The sequence below is a fragment of the Sapajus apella genome, unplaced genomic scaffold (assembly GCF_009761245.1).
Source record: "Sapajus apella isolate SASKATOON/1434 unplaced genomic scaffold, GSC_monkey_1.0 scaffold56, whole genome shotgun sequence".
NCBI lineage: Eukaryota > Metazoa > Chordata > Mammalia > Primates > Cebidae > Sapajus > Sapajus apella.
In genome coordinates this window covers 3,269,684-3,294,012 of record NW_022436996.1, presented here as the reverse complement: position 1 = coordinate 3,294,012, position 24,329 = coordinate 3,269,684, and the positions used below count along the sequence as shown (strand labels likewise).

Genomic DNA, 24,329 nt, shown 5'->3' with positions numbered 1-24,329 from the left:
ACATGAAATGGAAGCTGCGATCGTGATGTTTAATCTGAGCATGTTGGAAACCCAGGGAAGGCTGAATATTACTGTGTGCGGCCCATGGATTGGAGTGGATGGGAAGACCCCAGGTGAAAGCACGAGTTGCAAAATAGGCAGCAAAGTTTGGGCAGAAATGTCAGCAGCGATTTCCAGTTAGCCGGGTGGCTCAGTGCTGGGCGGCATCTGTGGCATCTGGGCAGTATCAGAACCCGTGTTTTCATCTCCTCAGCATGGCTGTGCTGATAACCTTGTTTTGTGGATAAACAGGACTCATCAATTTGCAAGTGATGATTGGATCCACCAAGCCGTATTGGATACCATTCAGAGTAATGCTTGCCTGCGTCTTGACCGAGATTGTAGGCATCGGCTACAATATGGGCTGCATGTATCTTGAAATAAACGTCTGTTCATTGGAAAAGGTGAAATGAAAATTTTCTCAAAAACAAAACCACTAATAAAGTAACATTTGAATGTGATCCACAGAATCCAAAGGGACAAGTTGTTGAATCGGAGAGGCAATGGGAGAATTTGACCCGCAGGGAGAAGTTGTTCACCTGATCCAAACTACGCTCCTGGCCACAACCTAGGGATTTGTACGCTAGCTCACATCCTAGTGTGAACTGGAGGAAAACCCAGGAACTTGAAGTTGTTGCCTAGGATTAGCTTTTTGATCATGCTAAGTCAAAAGAGAGTAATTGTTCTTTCAATTAGGAAAAAAAAATTCATTCTTTTATTAAAAATGAAACAACTTGTTACTTATATTTAAGCCTTCAGTGCTTAGAATGATCTTCAGAAAAATTCAAAAGCACAGCATTATAGTAGCCCTTCATTTAGTTAAAGTGATTTAATTAAATGATGGTTGATGCTGTTTGTTTCAACTCTCGCTGAAAATAGTTTCAAAATATGTTTGTATAAACTTCTCCCCTGGTTTTGGAGCCACAAAGGTGTTCTAGTACTTACTGTGTGACTGAAGTTTGTTCAGTGTGCACAGTGAGGATAATAATACTTACTTCTCAGGGAGGTGTGTTAGGCAGTTCTTGCACTGAGACTGGGTAATTTGTAAAGAGAAGAGGTTTAATTGGTCCAGGATTCTGCAAGCTTTACAGGAAGCATGATACTGGCATCTGCTTGGCTTCTGGGGAGGCCTCAGGAAGCTTCCAGTCATGGTGGAATGCGGAGGGGGAGCAGGGGCATTTCATGGTGAAAGCAGGAGAGTGTGTCGGGGGTGCCACGTACCCTGAATGGCCAGATCTCTTGTGAATTCAGAGCTTGCTTATAGCTTGCTTATCACCTAGGGGATGGCCTAAGCCATTCACAGTCATCCGCCCCGTGAGCCAAACACCCCTCACTAAGCCCACCCCCAGCACTGGCATATGTTTCAACAGAAGATTTGGGGAGGGACAAAATACTGAAATTTTATCAGGAGGACGGAAGGAAGACAGTGTCTGTACAGACCCTGGTACATTTCTTGTCATATTGTAGACATTCAACAAATAGGAGCTGTGGATTATTTCACCGCCAGTACTAACTAAGTGAATGTGTTGAATAATACCAAAACTCTTGATGAGTAAGATCCCAGGAGTGCCTTGGAAGTTTCTGTTATAAAGTTTTTTGATATCATTTGTTGCTATATAACAGGGCCCCCTTTTTTTCTGGTACCAGGGACTGGTTTCTTGAAAGGCAGGTTTTCCGTGGACTGGGATTGGCAGTGGGGAATGGTTTCAGGAGGAAACTGCTCCACCTCAGGTCTTCAGACATTAGATTCTCATAAGGAGCGGGCCACCTAGATCCCTCGCATGCACAGTTCACGGTAGGGTTTGTGCTCCCATGAGAATCTAATGCCACTGGCGATCTGCCAGGAGGAAGAGCTTAGGTGGTGCTGCTTGCCTGCCTGCTGCTTACCACCTGCTGTGCAGCCCAGCTCCACAGGCCACAGACTGGTATTGGGGTTGGGACTCCTGCTGTATAAGATACAGAAATTGCATATAAGCAGCTCCAGAGCTTACCCAGGCAGGGCTTCCCTCTGGTGAGCAGTTTTGTAGGAAGAGTGTTTCCTTGAAAGTTGGGCCGTTGTCATTACAAGTCTCAGTCTGAAGCACCCCCTCTTTCTGTGTCTTGTGGGTCTGCCTTCCCTGAGGATGGTGTGGTACACATGCCTCCAATAAGCAAGAGACCATCAAGAGCCAGACCCACTGGAAGAAAAACCAAGCAAGTGCATCCCAGCCTGCCACTGGAACCCAAGAGACTGTCAGGCAGGGGGCCAAGAGCTTCGCAAGCAGGGAGGAGTGCATCGGCAGGCCCAGGAGGGCCAGCGTGACCCCACGGAATGAGCGGAGGTGGCGGGAGGAGATGAGGTCTCCGTCCACAGGGACTGTCTCATCACAGGCCTTAGTTCCTGTCTTTTCAGGCCATTTCTTAGAGAGTCATCAACAAGGCATGACACTGTCATATTAGGACCCTTTCTTTATGTTAGAAGATTTATATAAGGAAATTTTAGTTTTTTGGAAGCAGATGAGGAAAGGAAAGTATTTTTGTAATACCTGTATTTCTGAACTTTAAATAGAGATCAAGTCTACTTAAAAAATAAACTTTCCTTCAATGGAAAATAAAAGTTTAGAACTTTATTTTTCAGAGTTCTTATCTGACATTAATATCACCAGACTTAAAACTTTCACCAGTCTCTTACCCAAAATAACAACGAAGAGAATTTTTTCTTATTAGGAGTGTTTATGGACTCAGTGTTGTGTTAATTCTTTGTTGTGGTTTTTTGAGACGGAGTCTAGCTCTGTCGCCAGGCTGGAGTGCAGTGGTGTGGTCTCGGCCACTGCACCCTTCACCTCAAGTGATCCTCCTGTTTCAGCCTCCTGAGTAGCTGAGACTGCAGGCGTGCACCACCACGCCCAGCTAATTTTTTGTATTTTTAGTGGAGATGGGATTTCACCTTGTTGGCCAGGTGGCCTTGATCTCTTGACCTCGTGATCCGCCCATCTTGGCCTCCCAAAGTGCTGGGATTACAGGCCTGAGCCTCTGTACCCAGCCTAGATTCTTAATTCTCTTAATTCCCAGTTTAAAAATGATCAGATTACTACAGTGTTATGTATTTACCACCGAAATCCACATACACATTGTATACCTTACAACAGCAAGTAATAACATCCTAGTTTTGGTGCCAGCTATTGTTAAAGTTTCCGCCATAGACCATCTTGTTTCTAGCTTTGGATTGCCAGGGAAACAGTGGCTGGAGCATCCTCTTGCCATCCATCATGTTCTGTGGACATAGTTCCCTAAATTTTTGGCCAAAGGTACTGTCTCCTCTCTTTCTGCCATATGAAACATCGTGGTGCTGGGTTGAAAGTTGGCCTTTTATTAGTGACATGTAGTAAATAGCTGTGTACTGATTGTACAGTGGCTGTAACCTAGCATTGTAGAAACTGTAATCTCTTAGCACGTTCAGAACTACTCAGCTTTAAACAGTACAATCTAGTATGTACCAATTTATTCAGTAAAGATTTCAGTGACTTCTGTGTGCATGAGACATTTTGGTATGGTGAGCAAAAGAGATTCACTAGGGCCTAAACCACTGGCTTCTCTCAGGTACTTACAGGTTAGCCAATGTGGTCAGCACCCTGGACACCTAGCTGGTTAAGCTACCAGGGAGCTGGTTTAGATTACTTAAATACATAAGGTGGAAGTCCTTCTTAGAGAGCAAACCTTCCACAGTCCATGCGTTTGTCCACCTTAGTGGAAAGGTAAAAGTTGGAGAATCACAGTCACTAAGACTGTTGTGTTGCTGAGTTGTGTGTAGAACTGAGTGGTCCGATGTCACCACCACCTAGCATGGGCCCTCATGGGACCTGGAAGGTGTTGTGAAGTGTTTGCACTTGTAAAAAGGAGGAATATTTTCAGCGGCTGTACAGCTGGACAGGTGCATAGTGAATTTATAAATCTCACACTGAGATTGCACTGTTAGGCAACACCATTTCAGTCGGATTTTGGATAAATTAATAAATGGCCGCCGGTTCTCAAGAACAATGAGGGTATGTGGTATATATTTTTGAATTTTAAAACTTTTTAGTGTAGAAAATTTCAAGCATGTATAAAACTGGAGAGAATTCACATAGCTTTTTAAGATACAGACTGAAAAATTGTGTACTTAGAATAGGCCATCCCTGTCTGGTGAGATACCTGCTCACACCTTGGGTAGAGGGCCTTGTGGAGAAGATTTAAGCAGCACAGACCATCAGCCTGACTTTGTGGATTGTGCAGGCGGTCTGCCTTTTCGCGGTGCTTCCATTTTCATTAGGGGGTGGGGGTAGCCCTCTGTAAGAAAGGAATGCCTCCCAGTAAGGTGAGCACACTCCAGGCAGTGATAATTCACATAATAGAGCCATAGAACGTTAGGTAGGAGAACCCATCTGGCTCAGTCACCCACAGCCCCGGCTGGACAATAGCAGATGGCCACACCATCCTTTCCTTTGTGTGGTATGTCCCTGGATTAATTTGGGGGTGTTGAACCAGCCGTGCACCTCTGGGATGAATCTTACCTGGTCATGATGTGTGACCCGTTTTTTCTGTGTTGGTGGATTTAGTCTGCTAATAGTCTGTTGGGGACTTTTTCCCTGTGTGTGTGTGGTGAGGAATATCCTTTTGCAGTTGTCTGTTCTTTCGATGCCTTTGGCCTTGTATTAGGGTAATACCAGGCCCAGAGAATGAGTGGGAAAGTGCTGTTGCCTCTTGTGTTTTCTGAAGAGATTGTGTAAGCCTGGTCAGTCTTTCTTCCTTAAATATTTGATAAAATTTACTGGTGAGGCTCTTTAGGTTTGTGTGTGTGTGTGTGTGTGTGTGAATGGTTTTAATAATTTGTCTTTTTCTTAGAGTTCTATTCATATTTTCTCTTTTTTTGGTCAGTTTTGGTACTTGTGTCTCATGGAATTTGCCCATTTCATCTAAATTGTTTAGTGTGTTGAGGTCAAGTTACTCGTAATGTCTTTTTAATTTCTTAGGGTCTGTTGCAACGATCCCTCTTTGTTTCCTTATTTTGGTAATTTATCTTCTCTCCTTTTTCCTTGCGCAGTATCTTTAAAGGAGCGTCAATTTTTTGCTGATCTCAAAATACCAACTTTTGGTTTCACTGATTTTCTTCATTCTTTTTACCACGCTGTTGCTTTTCACTGTGATCTTTATAGTTTTTTTTCCCTTCCTTCTACTTGGGTTTGATTTCCTTTTTTGAGGAAGGGGGATTAGCTTCTTGAGCAGAAACAGAAACGCAAATGATTGATTTTAGATGTTTTTCCATTTTGATGTAATTGCTTAAGTCACACCCCCTAAATTTTGATGTGTTGTATTTTTCTTTTCATTCAATTTAAATATTTTTTGTTCAGTGTTTGTACTGTTGTTTATATTTCTTAGCCTGGCGTCCTGTGGGTCGACCCTTCTGCTGTATGGCTTACTGGGCAGCCAGCAACTGGGAGGAGCTTGTGCTCAGGTCCCTGGACCCTGCACGGCCCCCATGGCCAATGATCTGGATTTGAGTTGGGGCTCCTCAGGCCACCATGTGGGGAGAGCCCGTCTAGGTCTAGGCCTTCTCTGGCACTTTCTCTTCTGGAATCTCCTCATTAGGTTTCTCAGATTGCTGGCAGGTCTGCTGCTTGTTCCAAAATGAACCATGACCAGAGGCCCACAGGCCCATTGACTTCCTTGCGCCTTTCCTGCCAAGGGTGCTGCTTGTATGGCCAGTGCTGCTGGGGACTTCAGGCCTTTGTGGGTTTCGGCCCCGTGCTGATGGAGCTGCTGTGTCTGTCCCCATCAGGGAGGCCTCAGACTGCACTGTCCTCACAGCTCAGGAATAAGTGCTTCTCCATTTGTTTCATTTTCTTTGATTTCCAGAGTCCTCAAATGTTGTTTTGGGCAATTTTGTTCAGGTTTTACTTGTTCTGGAGAGAGAAGATTTGCGGACTTTTCCATGCCTCCTGCTCCTGTGTGACATTTTTCATCTCGTCTTTTCTTGAGTTCCTGTACTTTGGACAGTCGTAGCAGAAATCTTAGCTACATGCATCTTGCTCCAGTCCTCCTTCCTTCTCTTTGTGGAGCCCTTTGTTCTATTTGGTCTCCACAAGATATGTTTGGTAGGAAGAGTGGGTATGTGAGCTGCGTCTGAGCTGGCTGACCAGGTTGCCCCTGGAGACACTGGCACAGCTGAGCACCCCGTGGGGAGGGCGTTCTGTCCTGTGACTGGCACTTCCTCCCTGTCGATGTTGAGAGCGGGCCTGGTGCTAACGAAAGCCTTCGTCTTCCTTTTCAAGTCCACACATCCATCTTCACGTGGTTGATTGGGGCACCCCCATCCTTTCCCAGCCTCCAGCTGTTCTTGGGGGAAAGCTCTACTCTCAGTACTGAAAGCAGCTGATAGGCACCACCCTAAGACATCTTTATGCGGCCTGGAGGTGTGAACATCATAGGCGGTGAAGTTCCGAGGGGTTCTTGCTTCCTAATTGATGAACAGACTGATAATAAAACACAAAAGATGAGATTCCTGATGTTTCTAAGGCTCTTCATAGAGTAAGCGCGCTTCTTGGAAATCCACAGGCTCTGTACTTGTTTGGTAGAGGGAAGGGGAGTTTCTGGCCGGTATTTTGGGATGCTCTTCAGCACGTCGGAACACTGTATTGGAGACGTCAGAGTATTTGTAGTTCGCGTATTGAGACGGAGTAGAAGGCGCCATGACCGGTTTGGAAGACACAGCCGTCACTGGCAGGGCTTGGGCTCGTTGCTTTCTTAGGTTAGGTCGGAGTAGGAGTTAAAGTTTAAAACCACATCTCATGCAAACTGTACATTTTCACAAGAATGCTTTTGAAAATGAATAACGCATGCTGCAAGTGAAAAATATGTACTGGATATGAAGGATGTTGAAGGTAGCCAGTATTTCACTGAATTAAACAGCATTTATTTTAATTGCAGAATATACTAATTAAAGGAGATCTTAGTGTTTGAAATTTCGAACATATTGTTGGAAGCTGACCACTCGCCAATGAGAAATGTCCTTACTGGTGCCAGTGAAATGACAAGTTTCACGTCACACTTGTTTGAAATGATTTTGCCTCGTGGGTGGCTGAGGTGGGTTCCCTAGTGCTAGGGAGGAGTGTTTGGTGCAGCAGACACTGAACAGCATGCTGCCTTCTTGGTTTCAGCAGGGAGGAGAGAGCGATGGCTTTTTTCACTCAGAAGGCCAGCCCCAGCGGCTTCCCCAGCCTCCAGAAGTGGGACTTCAGCCTGCCCGCAAGGTGACGCTGACCAGGGGGGGCCTTCAGCAGCCCCCGCATCCGCCAGCAGGACCCCACGCACACTCGCCTGTCCCTCCAGGGATCAAAAGCATCCAAGGAATTCACCCGGGGAAGAAGGTACCGTACTGCCCGTCACCTCGCGCACAGCACGGGAAACACGAAGGCCTTGTGTGGGGCAGTGTTCAGACGCTCTCTGATATGTAGCGCATGGCACATGGTAGTACTCACATTAATGAACCATCATTTCGTTTGTTCTGGCTTTGAAAACACATTAGCATTTTCACCAAAGCCTTTTCCACTCCTGACTTATTTAACAGAACAAACCCAGAAGAGCACCCACAGCCGGGAGTGTGATGATTTCCCGCAGCTCTGAGCTGTCTACCCAGTGGCACCTGCTATGCTCTCGGGACAGTGCGTGCTGCTGCGTGTCAGCATGTGCTCTTTCCTCTGTTCACTGATTCACCAGAAATTTTACAAATGTAGAGTCAGGTGCGTGCTCATGGCCCCAGGTCAGGCAGAGGAAACTGAGGTCTTTGGAGATGAAGTCACTTGCCCTAGGCCACATTCCCAGCTCCTTACTCCTTCCCTTAACCCTGGGGTTGGGAAGGAGCTTCTCTGAGCTGTGGCTGTCACACAGGCTGCAAGGGCGCTCCCCATCCCCTTTCTGATGGAGTGACCGTCTGCGCATGAAGAGCACATCCTGTCGTGTTGTACACTGGCGACAGAGGGCCCTTCCTCTCAGCTTCTAGTGAGGCGTCTTTTTGGTTCTCCAGAGTCTTGATAGTGAAGTACCCTCTTGGTGCAGAAGCCAGTGACACCTGTTGGGTAGAGCTGCGCAGAGGGAGTCCTGGGCGCAGCCCTGCTTTGCACTCTGGAGGGTGGCAGGCCCGCCTGCTCATCCTCCCAGGTCATCTTGTCTCACTTAGTGTGACTCTTAAGACTCTTCTGGCTCCTTTTGAAGTATTTAAATTACTTTGTCTTATCCCATAAACACTTCATGATATGAGAGCAAACAAAATTCCATTTTGTACAAGCAAACAGAAATATAGACAGATTCAGTGATGACACCAGTGTTAAAGTGATGGGCCCTTTCAAGATGGCTCCAGTCTGAATCTTCTTCCTTCAGGTGTCATCCCTGAGTATATGATGGGAAAGGCATTAGAACCACACAGCCGTACACATGCGTGCACAGCACACTTGAGCTTCCCGTCTTAAATCTCACTTGCTCTCTTCTCAATGAGGATAATGATGTTTCCTCTCTTATGTAAGCAATTGTGAGGATCTTATAAGAAAGATGCATCTAAAAAACCTGGTGTTTGGTGTATAAATAGGCATTTGTTGGAGTTATAATTGTTAATATCATAGCTAACTTCAGTTAGAACAGAATAGTTACTGCTGGTTTCCAGCCAGTGTAACTTGGAACTTTCTTGTGTGTTTGCCAGCGTGGTTTCTCTTGAAATGACCCTTTGCACCTGTTGGAAAGCTTACTTCACAGGCGTAGTACCGCCGCCATCTGCAGAGTACTGAGGTGTGTGGAGGTTTTCTCTGCGTTTCCTCTTCTGTGGTTGCACACTCGTGTCCTGACGTTCAATTCCGCTTTCCACCTAACTTTCTTTGCCTTTTTCTGTGACGTACTGGGAGACTGCTTTTGTTCCATTCTGCCCACGTTCCAGGACAGAATTAGCGTAGGACATCTGGAAACCTAGTGCCGTTCAGCTCCACCCTGCCTTCTGCACTTCACCATTGTCCAGGCCAGAGGCGTTGGGCACATGCGTCTTCTCTGACTTCCTCATCTGGGGAAAGTGTGGGAAAGTGTAGCAGTCTCCTCTTTTTGACAGGTTCCTTGAGCAGTGGTTTTGAACCTTTGGCCACTTTGAAAAATGTTGATGTCTGGGCCCACCCTAGAGCAGCAGGATCGCACTTGGGGGTGTCTGGGTCCTCAGTCACAGTGTGTTTTTTGTTTCTTTTGAAAAGCACTGCAGACAGTGGGAATGTGCAGCCGCAGGTGAATCCCTGGCTGCAGAATCTGCCTGGGAGGTTTTCAGGATAGCAGATGCCACCTTTGCCAGCTGAGTCAGGCACATAATGCTGTGGCCTGCTGGACTGTAAGGTGGACATAGCTCTGTGCACAACAGGTCCCCGAAACCAGCCTAGAACACAGTAGGAGAAATGGGGGCTCTGGGCTCCATGGGCTGGATCCGGTTTCTTAACTGTGTCATTTGCAGCAAGTGTCTCAGCCCCCGCGGGTGCCTGATTACCCAGAATGATGGTAACGCAGAGTGCCCACCACGCACAAGTGCAGGGCCCCTGCGGGGTGCAGGCTTTGTCAGCCCCCTCCTCTTCCTCCGCCTCAACTTAGACTTGCTGGATATTGTTGTCTCTTTAAGTATTAAACCATTCTCTGCTAATGGATAGAAAACTAGCAAATCCTGTAGCTCCTGGTATATTTTAATGGATTCTAAGTTACTTGTTCACTTTTACGTCTTAGTGACTATGGAAGAAGCTCAAGCTTGAAACTCTGAATGTATTTCCTTTGTTGTTCCCAGGCCATCATGCACGGACGAGGCAGAGGAGTGGCTGGTCCCATGGGCCGGGGGCGCCTGATGCCAAACAAGCAGAACCTGCGGGTGGTGGAGTGCAAGCCGCAGCCCTGCGTGGTGTCCGTGGAGGGGCTGTCCTCATCCACCACGGATGCCCAGCTGAAGAGCCTGCTGATGTCAGTGGGACCCATTCAGGTAGCCGCCTGGGGGTGGCGTCTGTGCCACGGGTGGTCATGTCCCAAGACAAAGGCATTTCTTGATTTAAAACATAGTGCCCATTGTGTTGGTTACTTTCGTATTAAATACTTGGGAAATAAGATAAATACCTATTGTGCACACTTAGTATCAGAACATTTTGCCCCAAAATGTTTATTTTGAAATATTCAGACTCTTGGTTAAAAAAATTTAAGAAATAAATACTCCAACTGAACAGATTATCCTTTGAGATCTTCATATTATCATAGAGGATCTGACTTGCACAGATACATAACAGTTTTTTTTGTTCTGTCAAATGACTTGTTTTATTTGTAATAACATTACATTTTAGAGTATTTAGCCTTCTTTTCCTCGCTTTCCAGAAACAGCTTCATGTGCTCATAGCTGTGTGCCTTGGTTTCGATTTTACAAATATGACAGTATCTTGGACTGTGTCTTCATCTCTTAATTTAAAGCTGGCTAATTCTAATGCTGAAACATGCCTGCTGAGCTGGCTGCAAATGCGAGGCATGCAGAGGAGCACCATCCGAGATCCATTGGAAACAGGGTTTTCCACGGAAACTTCCGGTCTCTGTAGTCCCGGAGCCCTGTCGCTGGCCTCGCGGAGAAGCCACCTGCTTGTCCAGTCCCACTTCCTGTTGGGTGTCGCCCGCGTGCCTGTTGCTGCCATTGCCATGCACCCTGCATCCCACGGCGGGATCCGGTGCATCTGAGGGCAGAGCGCTTTGGAAATAGGATCTTTTTGGATCACAGAGTACATGTCAGAGTTCTGAGGAGTCCGGGATGCTTTCTCTCAAGAATTTCTCAGAGCCCCTAGCTTCATGGGTGAATTTGGAAACATGCTCAGACTAGGGTTGATGCGAGTAATTAATGTACATGTTTTAGATCTCCATCTGCTGTTGACAGTTCCTAAAAATGAGTAGATGAAAGTCCTTCCAGAGACTTAGATGTTACTGGTTTTAATTGCTACCATCTTCATTATTGGATTCCTGGGGAGATAGGCTTAATTTTTATTTGTGTGTAGTAATAGAAAGCAAGTCCAAAGCCTTGGCCTCTATTTATGATAGAGCGGGCTCCCCAGTGGTGCAGTTAGAAATGCTCTATCAGTTATTAGAGGCATACAGTTTATGTTCAAGGATATTTCAAAACAATTGATCATAACATAGATTAATTCACAGGAACAGAATAGACACTAGAGCATTTCAGATGCATTAGAATGTGGTTATCCTAATCTGAGATTCTCAAAGCAAATGGCGGTGACTGTGGAGCGGTGAGTCCAGATGAAAAAACCCCAAGCCTAGTCTGTTAGCAGTGAGCCACAGACAGTGCGCTTGGCGAGGTCTCACGTGTGTGGCTCGGTGTCCTGCTGCTCCTGTCTTTGCGGCGTTCTGCAATCCCCTGTGGGCAGAAGGGTCGTGTTGTTGTTTTCATATGTCACCTGCCACTTTGGTGGGCTTCACTTCATCGTGTGTAGTCTTGATCATTTTCTTGAATATTTTTTAGTGTAATCTGGTTGTCAAGATCCACACCTGAACAGCAAGTACTGTTTGCCTCTCACGGCCTCGAGTGAGGCTCAGTGGCTGCCCTGGGGAAGTTAGGTGAGAGCCACTGCCAACCCAGCTGACTTCAGTCTTTTTTACGTGGAATTTCTCATTTTGCACTGTGGGATTGTATAGACCTTTTAAATGAATGGCTTTTTCCCTTCCATTTGCCACTCTTTTTGTTCTGAAAAAACTTACTGAAATTATTGTGTTATCAGTAAAGTTTGATTGGGGCCCTTAAAATCCCAGTGATAGCAGTGTAGGAATGGATGAATTGCTTATTTTAATGAGTAATTAAATTGGGTTGCATCAGTGGCTCCTAGAATAACATGGAGGCCATGGTCTCTGCAGACCTCTGAGGGGCGAGTTGAGCACCTCAGCAAGGCTTGTTCTCCCACCCTGGGACAGGGCCATGCCCACTTGTTTCTTGCCAGTTAAGCTCCTGGGTTGGTTTTGAGTTGGAGTTTACAGATTTTTAAACACTGCGTTCACAAAACGCAAGGTTTCTCAGTTAAAAACAAATGCTGGTAGAATACACTTCTGCCAGCGTTGGTGGGGGGGCATTGAGAACACTGGCGAGTGCAGAACAACTTCACTGTGCTTTCAATACATACTTTAAAGGGACAGTGCCAGGTGGCCCAAGGCTTCAGTGCCGCTTTCCTGGTTTGAGGAAGAAAAATGCCTTCTCTGTGTGTTTCAGGACTAATATTTTTTATCCTAATGTTATGGAGTAGTGTCGAGTCTGTGTCTCTTTGGGATATGGCGCCACCTAGTGTTCACTGTTATAATGCCAGGTACTGGTGTCTACAACAGGAGAACCTGTATTCATTCCTTTGGTCCTTTTAATTGTAGAAAATTCTAGTAAACGCACATTAACTATACTTTTTAAACTATGGAATTTGGGAACTTTTCTCAGTGTAGCAGTGATATGGCAGCCAGTTTTGTTCTTAGATGAGTGTTTTACTTCCTTCAGCTACAAGCCTCTCCAGAAAGTCTTTCAAAGACATTTGTCTATAGACTCAGAGTGAGGAAGAATGAGAAGACTTTGTAGAAATGTCATAACCAGAAACGGGAATGGCATAAATATATTAGTGTGTTTCGGAATTTCACACAAGAAAGGTTGCAGTAAGAATGAGAACGCTTTGAGAGGCTGAGGCAGGCAGATCATGAGATCAGGAGATCGAGGCCATCCTGGCCAACCTGGTGAAACCCTGTCTCTACTAAAACACACAAAATTAGCTGGATGTGGTGGTGCACGCCTGTAGTCCCAGCTACTTGGGAGGTTGAGGCAGGGGAATCGCTTGAACCCAGGAGGTGGAGGTTGCAGTGAGCCAAGATTGCGCCACGGCACTCCAGCCTGGTGACGGAACAGGACTCCATCCCAGAGGGGAAAAAGAGAGAGCCACGTGACATTCATCAATGTTAAAACTAAATGGGTGAGAAAGAGGAGTCCACCTGGGAGGAACATGGGGTCATCAGTGCTGTGCCTCCCTCTCAGGAGAGGGAGGAGGCAGGCCTTGGTCGACCTCTGGGAACCGGCACCATTCTTGTTGAGTAACTGTGACCTCTGCTTCCCAACCTGAACCCAGATTAACCAACAGGGTCAGCAGATCAGGTCGTCATAACTCCTCAGGCCCCTTTGCTTAATTATGTTTATTTCCCTGCTGCTGGGATCTGCCTAAAACTGTGTTAAGAAGGAGAAATAAATTTTGTATTCTATAATAAACCCTGTGGAATAAAAAAAATTTCCTCATGAGAGCATAAAGTTTACAGTCACTCATTAAATATAACTGTTTCTCTGTTTTGATTCTCAATAAAATAAGGTGAAATATAGTAATGCCAGCACTGGGTGTGGGCGAGGGGCTCATGGTGCTGGCACTGGGACTGCGCCTGCGTGTGGCGGGCTGCTCGGCTTCCTTTTGGTGCTTCGTCATTTCTTCCAGCAGTCCTCTCAGACTCGGGCTGGGACAGCCCGCCGTGGCCAGCTCGCCCTTCAGAACTCAGCGGGCTACAGTGGCAAGAGTCTGGGCTTTGAGAGGAGACTTGGGATTCGGTTCTGAGTTTGCCATGTCTTGGTTGGTGTCTCTCAGGTAGACTGCTTCACCTTTGTGAGCCTCTGCTAACATTTAAGTAGCTGCCCAGCTCTCGCATGGCGGCTATTAAATGAGAAGATCTCTGTGGTGGCCACGAGCATGGTCCCTTCCACAGAACAGACACTCAGGGATGCCGGGTTCCTTCTTCCTGCAAGTCAGATTCTCATCCGTCCAAGCTGAGCACCTCTGGGTGGAGCAGTCGGATAGCAGATTGCTCATTTTGCAGAGACCACATCCCACAGTGCAGCTTATCTCAAGATGAAATCCCCCGAAGCTCCTGCTTGTGGAGGGATTCTCGTGATGGTAGGATGGTGACTCTTAGGGGCTGTCCACCCCGTGGTCACCCACTAGATGTGCCTGCATGAGGCAGGCCAGACTTTCTGCACGTTTAATGAGCACAAATGATTTTGTCACCTAATTCCAATCTCAAAGCTGAGATTCACATCTGATTTACTTAGCATAGGATTTCTTGAGAGTACATACCTGGTAGATGTGAAGGAGTAAACAGCAGTCCTGTGTGTGCGCACGCACGTGTGCATACGTCAGAGAGACAGGGCTTGTTCTGTCACCCAGGCTGGAGTGGAGTGGTGCGGACAGCTCACTGCGGCTGCAAGCTGGGCTGAAGCAAGCCTCCTTCCAGGACCTTCTGTAACCAAGACTACAGATGATGCCACCACGCCCAGTCAGTAGAAATTTTGTTAAGTAGTCAGGGTCTTTCTGTCTCTCTGTGTTGCCCAGGTTGGTCTCAAACTTGTGGCTTTAAGCACGTCTCCTGCCTTGGCCTTCCAAAGCACTGGGGCTACAGGTGTGTGCCACCGCACCCAGCCTGCAGTAGTCATTTTTAAAGAAATGAAGTAATGAGGCTGTAGTTGTGATTATATTCCTCCAGAAAAGAACTTGTCCATTTATGTGAAATGATAAGTAGTTTTGAACCACGTGAGAAACTGTGGAAAAAAAGGCCCCCACTGATTTTCCAGTGTTAGTTAAGGCCTGGCCTGCGTCTAAGCTGCAGGGCGTGGGCTAGCCTCCTCACAGCTTGTTCATGGATGGGGATGCAGAGTTGAGAGGCTGTTCACTTCATCATGGGCTGGGAAGCAGTTGTCTTCATACATACATGCACACACACGACCACAGCTGTGCACAGGCTCTTCCTCAAGAGAGGAAGAGCTTTTCTTTTAATGGGGAAAAGAGGCTAGGGTTCTGAGCAGCATGGAAGCTTTTTGCTCCCAGGTGGTGTGGCCGTGCATTCGGTCAGATGGTTCTGGGTGGAGATGCTGGGTGCAGATGCAGGAAGCTGCCCGCTGAAGGGGATTCTTTTAACTTGCATTTGCACTTGTGTGTAGTAGTGTAGTGAGCTCTCCTCAGAAGTTGTCTGAGGTTGTCTCTGAAAAATGAAAAGCCAATCAGAGTGAGCGTTGGTATGCCAGCCTTTTCCCTGTCCCTGCCAGTACGTTACATGGGGGCTGCAGGTGACCTATTCAAGAAGGAGGTCCATCAGTGTGTGGACTTGAGACAAACTGTAACTTGCGGTTTGTTCTGGGTGAAGGTTTAAACTCTATGACAATGTGTGGCTGAGTTGTGTAGTCGTGTATATTTTCGCAGTGGAAGCTGGCGACCATGTCTTTAGGTTTCACTGGAAAGTTTCTTTTTCTCTGCTCCTAATAAATGGCAAGTATTTGTCATTTTGGTAGGTCAAAAATGGTTGAATATTGACAGTTTCTACAATTTAATTTTGTATCTAGAAAACAGGGTTTATTTCTGAAAGAAGGTACAAAAATGTAAATAGAGAGGGCAGACAGGAAGCCAGTTTTAGGACCGAACATTTGTTAATTGTGTTGAGTGAAAACCCCGTCATTCCTCTGATTGAAGAATCTCAGTGAAAGTTAATACTTCGTTGACTGAAAGTTCCTCAATCAGATTGAGGTTTTTAACCTATGTAGATTACAAGTAAACAAACTTGATACCAAGTATTGTAGAATTGGCAGCCTGATGCCCTCATTTCACACTGTGAAATTGCCCAAAGGAAATAAAATCCCCACATACATCTAGAAATGTTATTTCCCAAAAGAACAGCATGACATTTTCTTTTTTTTTTGGAGACAGGGTCTCCGTCATCCAGGCTGGAGTGCAGTGATGTGATCCTGTGATCATGATTCACTGCAGCCTCTCCCTCCTGGGCTCAAGGGATCCCTCCGCCTCAGCCTCCTGAGTACCTAGGCCGAGGGGAGTGCACCACTGCGCCTGGCTAATCTTTAAATTTTTTTGTAGAGACAGGATCTCGCTTGAGTAGATGGTGTTTTCCAATCCAGATTCTATGAGTTGCAGAATGTTGATAATTGTTTTGTGATATATGAAATTAGTTTTCCTTATCCATTCCTAATGAGGGCATGTTTATATTTTTAGACAAGTTAACTTGAGAGAGGATCCGTGACTGTAGTTCTCGCAGTGAGCTGCGCCGCAGCACTGGCAGCTGTTACGCGAGGCTGTTTTGGTCACTTTTGGGTATTGCTTAAACCCCTCAGGATGCTGGAGCACTGAGCACACCAGTGCTGTTGCCGGAAGGACACAGAGAGCCCCAGAGGCATGGCAGCAGCAGCGGGGGCTGGCTAGGGTGGACAGGTCGCGCTCACTCTACACAGCCCCTTACCTGGGAACAGAACAGACAGCATTTTCTCTTTGGAAGTTGCTCTGTTGTTTCAGTGACTGAATACCATTCACAGGCTAATACATAAAAGGGGTGCGTGCTGAAAGATGAGTCTGGCAGATTGGGAGAGAAAACAGGTCCCTGTCAAGAAATACAGGCGCAATTTCAAAGTCCAGAAAGCCATATTGCAAGCCATATTGCTGAGGATGTATCCAGGAGACCACGTTGTGGGGCTTCACTTTTCCTGTTAGCTTAATGACAAGTGAAGCTGTCAAGAAGTTTCTTTTGCGTTCATCTTTTATTTCAGAAAGAAGGGAGAAAGTCTGATATTTTACTGAACTCGGTTCAGAAAAACACAGACCAATTCCCTTGCTGCCCCACGGGCTGCCTCATTGCTGGCGTGTGTCAGGGATGTCCCCAGACCAGGCCTGCTGCTCCTGGGGTAGCCTGCGTGCGGGCCTTCTTGATGCCCTTGGATGTGGAGACTTGAACCTTTCTGTGTATTTCTGTGTAAACGCTGTTGTAGAAGCACTAGAAGACAACGTTTTCGGAAGTGTTTGAGTATTCTTTCAGAGCTCTGCCAGTCTCGTTTACTGGTAGATGTTCTGTGGTTATTAAATGGAGAACAGTTACTTCATATACCGTGGAACTGTTTAAAACACTTTCCAAGTCATTGATGTTTTTAGCTGTTTGCTTCCATTGTAACTCTTTGACAAATGCTTTAAAATGAAACGGCCACATGTGCGTCCATGTTTTCAAGGGATCATGTGCTGATAGTTATTTTCTTTAGCTATTCTATTTCACTGAACAGAAACTCAGACACAGCAAATAGTTTCTGGCTGCCAAAAGTGCCTGTTGAGTGCAGTTCCTCAGGACGGTGTTTGCTGGTGCCCATGCCAGGAGCTGCCCAATGACTCCTGCTCTTAGAAGAGTCAGGGGCACTGGGCACGGTGGCTCACACCTGTAATCCCAGCACTTTGGGAGGCTGAGGCCGGTGGATCACGAGGTCAGGAGTTTGAGACCAGCCTGGCCAACATAGTGAAACCTCATCTCTACTAAAAATACAAAAAAATAGCTGGACATGGTGGCACATGCCTGTAGTCCCAGCTACTTGGGAGGCTGAGGCAGGAGAATCACTTGAACCTCAAATGTGGAGATTGCTGTAAGCCAAGATTGCGCCAGTGTACTCCAGCCCAGGTGACAGTGTGAGACGCCGTCTCATAAATAAATAAGTAAGTAAGTAAGTAAGTAAGTAAAAGTAAGTAAGTAAGTAAGTAAGTAAGTAAAGTAAGGTTGGGGGAGCGGCGCCTGTACGTGCTCCAGACAGTGGGCACTAAGCTGACTGTGTCCTGAAGTAATTGAGAAGGACCAGATTCTGGAGTTGTGAGTTGCTTGAGCGTTCAGAGCGCCGCCTAACAGATCAGCAGTTGCCATGCTCTCTTCCTGTCCCTCCCAGCCCCAGATCCTAAAGCTAAAGCCTTAAGAAAGCAGAAAGCAGCTCCCCTCTGCCTCAGACAGCAGATTCAAGGACTAGATGGAAGTTACGCTTTTCCGACACTCTTTGTAAATCTTGACTGTAAATCTTGACTGGATTCATCGTTTCTTGCGGCCGATCTTCATAAATTCATTTCTTTTTCACTGGCTTCTGGGAACTCCTGAAGATTTCATTTCAGATACCATTGTTTAAGACTGGTGATTACAGACTCTAAAGTACAAAATGTGACCACATTATGCTGATGGCTGCCCCAGGCACCACTGCCCTCACAGTGACCCAGCTGGATGCACAGAGATGGTAGAATAGGGGCCATTGCCTGCTGTGGGCTGTACTGAACAGCTTCCTCTGGTGTGATGAGTCCTGCTCTGAAAAAGATTCGTGGGGACCCCTATTAAGAAATCACCTGATAAGAAGGTGTGAGAAGAGGAGACGCCTCTGTCCAGGGGTGTCTGCTGCCAGGCCTCATGGAGGAGGTTGGGCAGCTGTTGTGGCCAGATGATGGCAGGTCTTAACACTAAGCTTGGAAGATGTAAGTGTTGCTCTTGGGAGTGATTTACTAAAGCGCTGTTTTGGAATAGAGTATCTGGATAAACAAGAAAAATTGCCAGGGAGAGAGGAAAATCAGTTTGTTTATTCCAAGTGTCCGCCTGGAGTCATTTTATGTTAAAGCTAATAACGTATAAACATACACGTTCATATTTTTTGTTGTCATTTACAACTGATATTAAAATGTTTGTTTTCTTTCTCCAGAGTTTACAGATGCTTCCCCAGCAGCGGAAAGCCATAGCTAAGTTCAAGGAGCCAGCCCATGCGCTAGCATTTCAGCAGAAGTTCCACAGGTGACCACTGTGCTCTGGGCTTCGGTGATGTGGGGCGGGAGTGAGGGCCTCCTTCCTGTGCTCTCCCACCTGTCATGGTAGCAAGCATGTGTCCCCGCCTGTCCCTGTGGAGGGACGGCAGGGCACAGAGCGCAGAGGGTGGTCCTGTTGTGAGGCGTGCGTCCTTTTGCCAGGTGAAGAGCTGCCCTTGTGTTCGGGTAGGTCTTGCCAGGGAATCGGCCTGTTTGGACGATGGGTTTTATCAAAAAGGACCCCGTCCCCTTTAGTTTCGCCCACCGTGGTAATTGAATGTCGATGGTTTCTTTAAATTTTCACAGGCATATGATTGATTTGTCCCACATAAATGTGGCCCTGATCGTGGAGTGATTCCTCACAAGACAGCCTGACCTTAAGCTGTACACACACTGTGGGATTTCTTCAAGGAAGCTGCCGGCCGGCGCAGAACCCCAGGAGCACAGGTCTCCCCGGGCCGCAGCCCCACGTTAGTGTTGTCCAGAGCGCCAGCCGGCCCCGGCGTTGATTCCAGAGGAGCTGACCTGACAGGACACAGCAGGCTGGAGTTGGTGTTAGGTTGCTTCACATTCTGTTGTCGCCACCAAGAACTCCAAGTTTTTCGTTTTCTTTTGTTTTCGAAGTGCTTACAATGCATGTAGACGTTGTTCTTTGTGATCTGACTCTATGATTGATCACAGTGACTTAGATTCAGGAAAGAACGTTAACGTCACAAATTCTAAGTATTTTTCACAGCAGAGAATATTTGATAATGGTTGCACTTATCTTCAGTGCAGGCTAGAAGAGTCTTCTCAACCAAGCAGAACTCGAGTCGTCTTCTCAGCCCTCAAAAGGCTCTTGTAAAAAACATAGATTAAAATTTGGGTTGATTGTTGATTGACCTTTGCATATCCTGGAAAGCCAGGGTATGAGTGGGTGGTTGGGAATGGTGCCAATTGAACAGCAGATTCTGCTTCTTGTCACTATTTCAAAAGCGTCAACTCTGTGTTCCTAGTTTCGATGAACTCCCCATTCATTTTTAACACACCTCCCAGATAACGCAACGTGCTGGACAGGCACACGGTCTGGCCCTTGGCTAGAGCAGGGGTCTGTGATGACCTCATCCGGCAGCCCTCTGGCCTAGTTCCCACCACGTGAGGTGGAGGAACGGCTTGAAGGTGGAACAGACCTGTCTGTTTTTTTCTCTTTTTAAATGCAGCAAGGTGGCCTGTTTGTCACTGGCTCTGTGATACGTGACATTCCTTGGGAATTTGGTGGCCATTGCTTCAGTCACTTCTGTTTTTCTGAAGGCTGTTATGGCAGGGCCGCCCTGTCCATCAGTGGATGTTCCCTCTGGCCTGCCATTCCCCATGGCGTGCAGGGCGAGGGTGGCTTTCTTCCAGGGACAGCATAGCCCCAAATGAGACGTGTCTGTGTCATCACTGAAACTGCTTTTCGTAATTGCGGGTAGGTTCCTGTAGGTGAGACATACTCTCCATAAAGCCACTGTAGTAGAATTCATTCTGGGCAAACACTGGAAAAAGTGCCTTACTGTATTTCTGCTCATGAACGAGTTTCACTATTTTGGATATGTTCTAAAGTGGACCGGAGCTATTTGAGCAAATAATGCTAGGGCATACTCAGACATTTTATACCTACGATTTCATGTCACATTTACTATTAGAATTAAGGAAAATAGAAGCCTGTTCTTTCTCACTGCCCCTGGAGGGAGCGCGGCCCTAGGGCTGTCAGACTCCTAGAAGGAAGGGACTAAGGAGATGGGCACAGACTTGCGTCATCTTGTTTCCACAGATGACGTTTTATATTACTTCCTCAGTTACCAGAACAATCTGAAGAGCTGAAGAAGGTCTTCGGACCCGGCAAGCTTTTCTGTAGCAGTGATTCTAAAGTGGCGTTTGCTGTGTGCTTGAGAGTAACACCGCACGCTGCAGGGGCTGCGGCCACAGTCCCAGGAAGCCACAGCACTTGTAGGATCTGCTAGGACCCTGCAGCTGTGCTGCCGCCACCTCTGCTCCACAGTGCCCCAGCCAGCCCTCGGGAGATGGGACTGTCTGCCTGCCCTGCCTCACTGAGCCTGCAGAGGCTGCCCAGGCAGCGGGTCTGTGTGCCCATCAGCGGGTTCACACGGCTGTCACTGCCCCTCATTTCCATAGTGAGACACGGATGTGTTTGTGTATTCGGTGCAGTTTATTTTGCTCAGTCCATAGCTGTGTTGGAGTGGTGAGTTTGGCAGCCCTTGAGCTCTAATGAAGAGAGACCCAGACCACTTAGGACCCGCTGGGCAGTGGGAAGGCTTCCCAACTTACTTCGTGATCGAGGGCTTACTGATGCAATGAAATGAGTTTAATGACTTTTTTTTTTTTTAAACCACTTTTTGAACTAGTCTGAGTGTGCTGTATTGAAAACCAAATATCTGCGTGTTGTCTCTGAGAAGTAGGCATTAGAACCTCCTTTTTTGCAGTCAGTGTTAATAAAACTGGTCCTGTTTGGGCACCCATTCTTCAAGACAGACTTCACGGCCACTGGAAGGTCTGCTCTGGTGCTCCCTGAGTAAGACACAGTCAGTGGGGTGTGCGTGTTTCTCTAACCGTCTACACACGCACACAGGCAGACTTTCTCCTCGTAGAATGTTCTAGAAAGGTGATTGGCAGAGTCATCCGGGCCCGCCTTAAAGCGCTGGTTAGAACAGCCCAGCACAGACTGACCTCTCTCAACACCCACGACCACTGAAAATGGATTCTTAGTACCAGACAATCCCAGTAATGAAGGGTTAGTTTCCTTGAAGGGAACTACAGAAAAAGAAAGAAGCAGAATTAGAAAGTCATGCAACTTACAGGTGTGGTGTGCTGCTCACGGTGAAGTCAGACCACACCAGCCAGACCCTCCTGGAAGATCTGCTGCAACCATTATCTTTGTTCTTGATTCATCATGCATTTAAAATGAGATGCAGGAGCATTTAGCATACAATGTAAATACGGACTTTTTAAAATTAAAATGTTATTGGAAGTGCTTTCAACTCAGCAACGTCTTAGCTATTAGTTCTTCTGTGTTGTCTTATGAAAGTTTAATGGATACAGTTCCACAGTTGTTGATGTGTTTGTGTGTATATTCGATTTTTATAAAGATGGTAGTAAGCCAATACGTTTACCCTGATCTGTGTATTATTTGTTCACAAGTTCAAGAAGCTTAAAGGTCGTAAATATTAGCATATCTCATACGGTAAATATTAGCATATCTCATATGGTAAAGCAGCAGCTGATTATGTGGAGCCAAGTTACTTTTCTTTTTGCGTTATCTTGTTTTGATTTTGTGCTGTAATAGAAGTTCACTTAGCTACTTACTTGAAGATAACCTTACATTACCACTGGTCTGGCCACGTTTGTTAAATCCTTATACTGATATTCTTCTAAAGAGTAAATCTCATCATTTTTCCAGACAAATTTTGAGGGGTTTCTCCACTTTCCAGTCAGGCAGCAGCCTCGCAGGTGCCTGCACCCTTCCTTGCTGGAGGAGATGGGATGGGGCGGGAGGTGGCTTCACCGTGACTATTTTTAATACGGGTCATTCCTAGCATGATTTGTGAAGGTCTCAGACAAACAGTTGTTGAAGCTTGCTTCTGTAGCATTTCTGAATTGTGACAGAGCTTAGATCCCGTACCCAGGGGTCTTTTTTTCAAACAGCATCTTGCTCAGTTCTGTGAACAGAAGGCTTTGTTACTGAAGAAGGTGGAAGAGGAGGAGGAAGGGATGGGCAGACCCAGGTGAGGAGAGGCTTGACGATGGGGGAAGCTGTCATCTCAGTGTTCATAATGAACTTCCTTCTAACACCCTGGCTCATCAGGGGAGGGCATCCAGTCCGGTCAAGTTGAGAGCCCTTGGGCCCCACTGGATGGCCTGGAGGCGTGGGAAAGGGGAGCATCTTCACTGGGTGGTGGTCAGCTGGAGCAGGACAGGTAGGGCAGGTAAAGGACACCCGAGGCCCTGGAGCCTTTGTCCTAGGATGGGTTTTAAGAACTCATCACTTTTGTTTTCTTTTGGCTTTTGTTGTTTTTGTTTTGTTCTGTTTGTTTTGTATTTCTTCGTTGTTTTATTGGGAAGGTAAGCAGAATGCACTCCTGGGCCATCGGATTGGCGCTTGTTGAAGGCAGGTTCTAGTCAGGTAACGGCATGGGACAAGGAGGTCAGCGTGTGTGGTGGGGTGGCAGCGTGCTGAGCCAGCACGTTCTGGAGCCCTAGAAACTCTAGTCCCCGTGGCTGTCCCCCTCCTCTGCTCTCTGGCTGGAGAGGACTGCCAGCTGTCAAGAAACATTCCCGCTGCGGGCTCCGGAGCGCCCTTCTTGGGTGACTTTGGGCTTCCCGCTTTTGCGTTGCTCCTCCTGGGATTCGTGTTTTTCCTGCCTCCCTCCCTGCTTGTAGGCCTCAGCTCTGGCTTTGCAGCATCGCGTTTAGACCCAGTTGGCCTCCCTTCATTTAGCTCTGACCCTCCACCCCATTTTTTTTAATTTGGAGCGGGAGGGAGGCCAGGTGGGAGATAGAAAACTTGTATTGTTGATTCTTCGAAAAATTACAGGTGACGATTCTACAAGGGAACTGACTGATGGGGGGGGCGGTGCAGGATAGGAAAGGATCAGCCCACCCCATTACCACCACTCGGAAAGCCCCAAGTCCAGATCAGCTAGGGAAAGGCTTAGATACTTGATGTGAAGAACATTTCAGTCAACTTTTTCAACTATTTTTAAAGTTGGTGAATGGAGTGTTATTTTGGATATTCTTAAAAATGAATTTAGCCTCCAAAGGCATTTAGCCTTGACTTAATATTAAATCCTAAGGATTTTATGTAAGGTTTTTTTGCAACCTATTGAATTTTTTTAAATGGTAGCTTCTGAGGTGCATAAGCCCATGGTTTGTGTACTGGAACCAAAGCAGAACTCATGGATTCATATTGGATCCCCAGGTATACCTCCTCCTGGTAGCATATGGCTGGAAAGGCCGTTCGCCTCGCGCATTGTAAGCTGCCTTGGCTAGAAAACGCTCTGAACGTCTCCACTCCCTCTTTTCTGTGTCACGTTTTGGTAGGAAGTCTTTATGATTGGCGGACGGCACAGGTATCCTAGCGAGACTTCTCTTGAGCACTTGTTTTTTCCTTTTACTGCTAACCAACTAAAAGATAAGGAAGTCTTCATGTTAGTATTTTGCTTGGTTTTATGTTACTGATTTTAAAAGGTATTTAGAAAAACGCAGGGCCTTCAAAAAGAAACATGTAGTTTTTCATTTTAGTATGTCCCACAAAGTGGATAGGCAGACAGGCTCTCTTGTAAAGGATTCTGTATTTAATAATTTACTATACTCAGAAAGTAGACCTCGTGCCTTCTTTTAGCATGATTTTCTTTTAAACTGCTTTTCATTCTAAGGGCACCCATAGCGGAAGCTGATTTTTCAAGGACCGTTTGAGTTGTGTGCGTTCTGTAGCGTTTTCTTAGGTGTGACATTTTTAATAACGTGCACACACAGCACACAGTGGTGCCCTGAGCTGCAGGAGCACGTCGTCACTTGTTTCTATAATTCAGCTTTGCTTTTCACAGGCGTGGGATCCAGGATGGTTTCCTCTGTGAGAACTTGAACTCTTGGGCTTTAATTCCACTGTTT

The 24,329-nt window shown here is 46.6% G+C and overlaps 1 protein-coding gene across 9 annotated transcripts in view; it reads left to right on the top strand.

The window, feature by feature from the left end:
- The window catches only part of RBM33 (RNA binding motif protein 33), a 132,001-nt gene extending 110,170 nt beyond the window's left edge, over nt 1–21,831 (top strand). For 2 of the 9 annotated variants that reach the window (XM_032244908.1, XM_032244906.1), the window contains exons 15-18: nt 7,215–7,421; nt 9,851–10,039; nt 18,584–18,672; nt 18,990–21,831. In XM_032244908.1, the coding sequence (XP_032100799.1) occupies nt 7,215–7,421; nt 9,851–10,039; nt 18,584–18,672; nt 18,990–19,038 (534 nt within the window). In that variant the 3' untranslated portion in view covers nt 19,039–21,831. Of the gene's footprint in view, nt 1–7,211; nt 7,422–9,850; nt 12,287–18,583; nt 18,673–18,989 lie in introns of those variants that run through there. The other 7 variants (XM_032244904.1, XM_032244902.1, XM_032244905.1 and 4 more) reach the window with 6 other exon arrangements.
- Nucleotides 21,832–24,329: the final 2,498 nt, after the last annotated feature.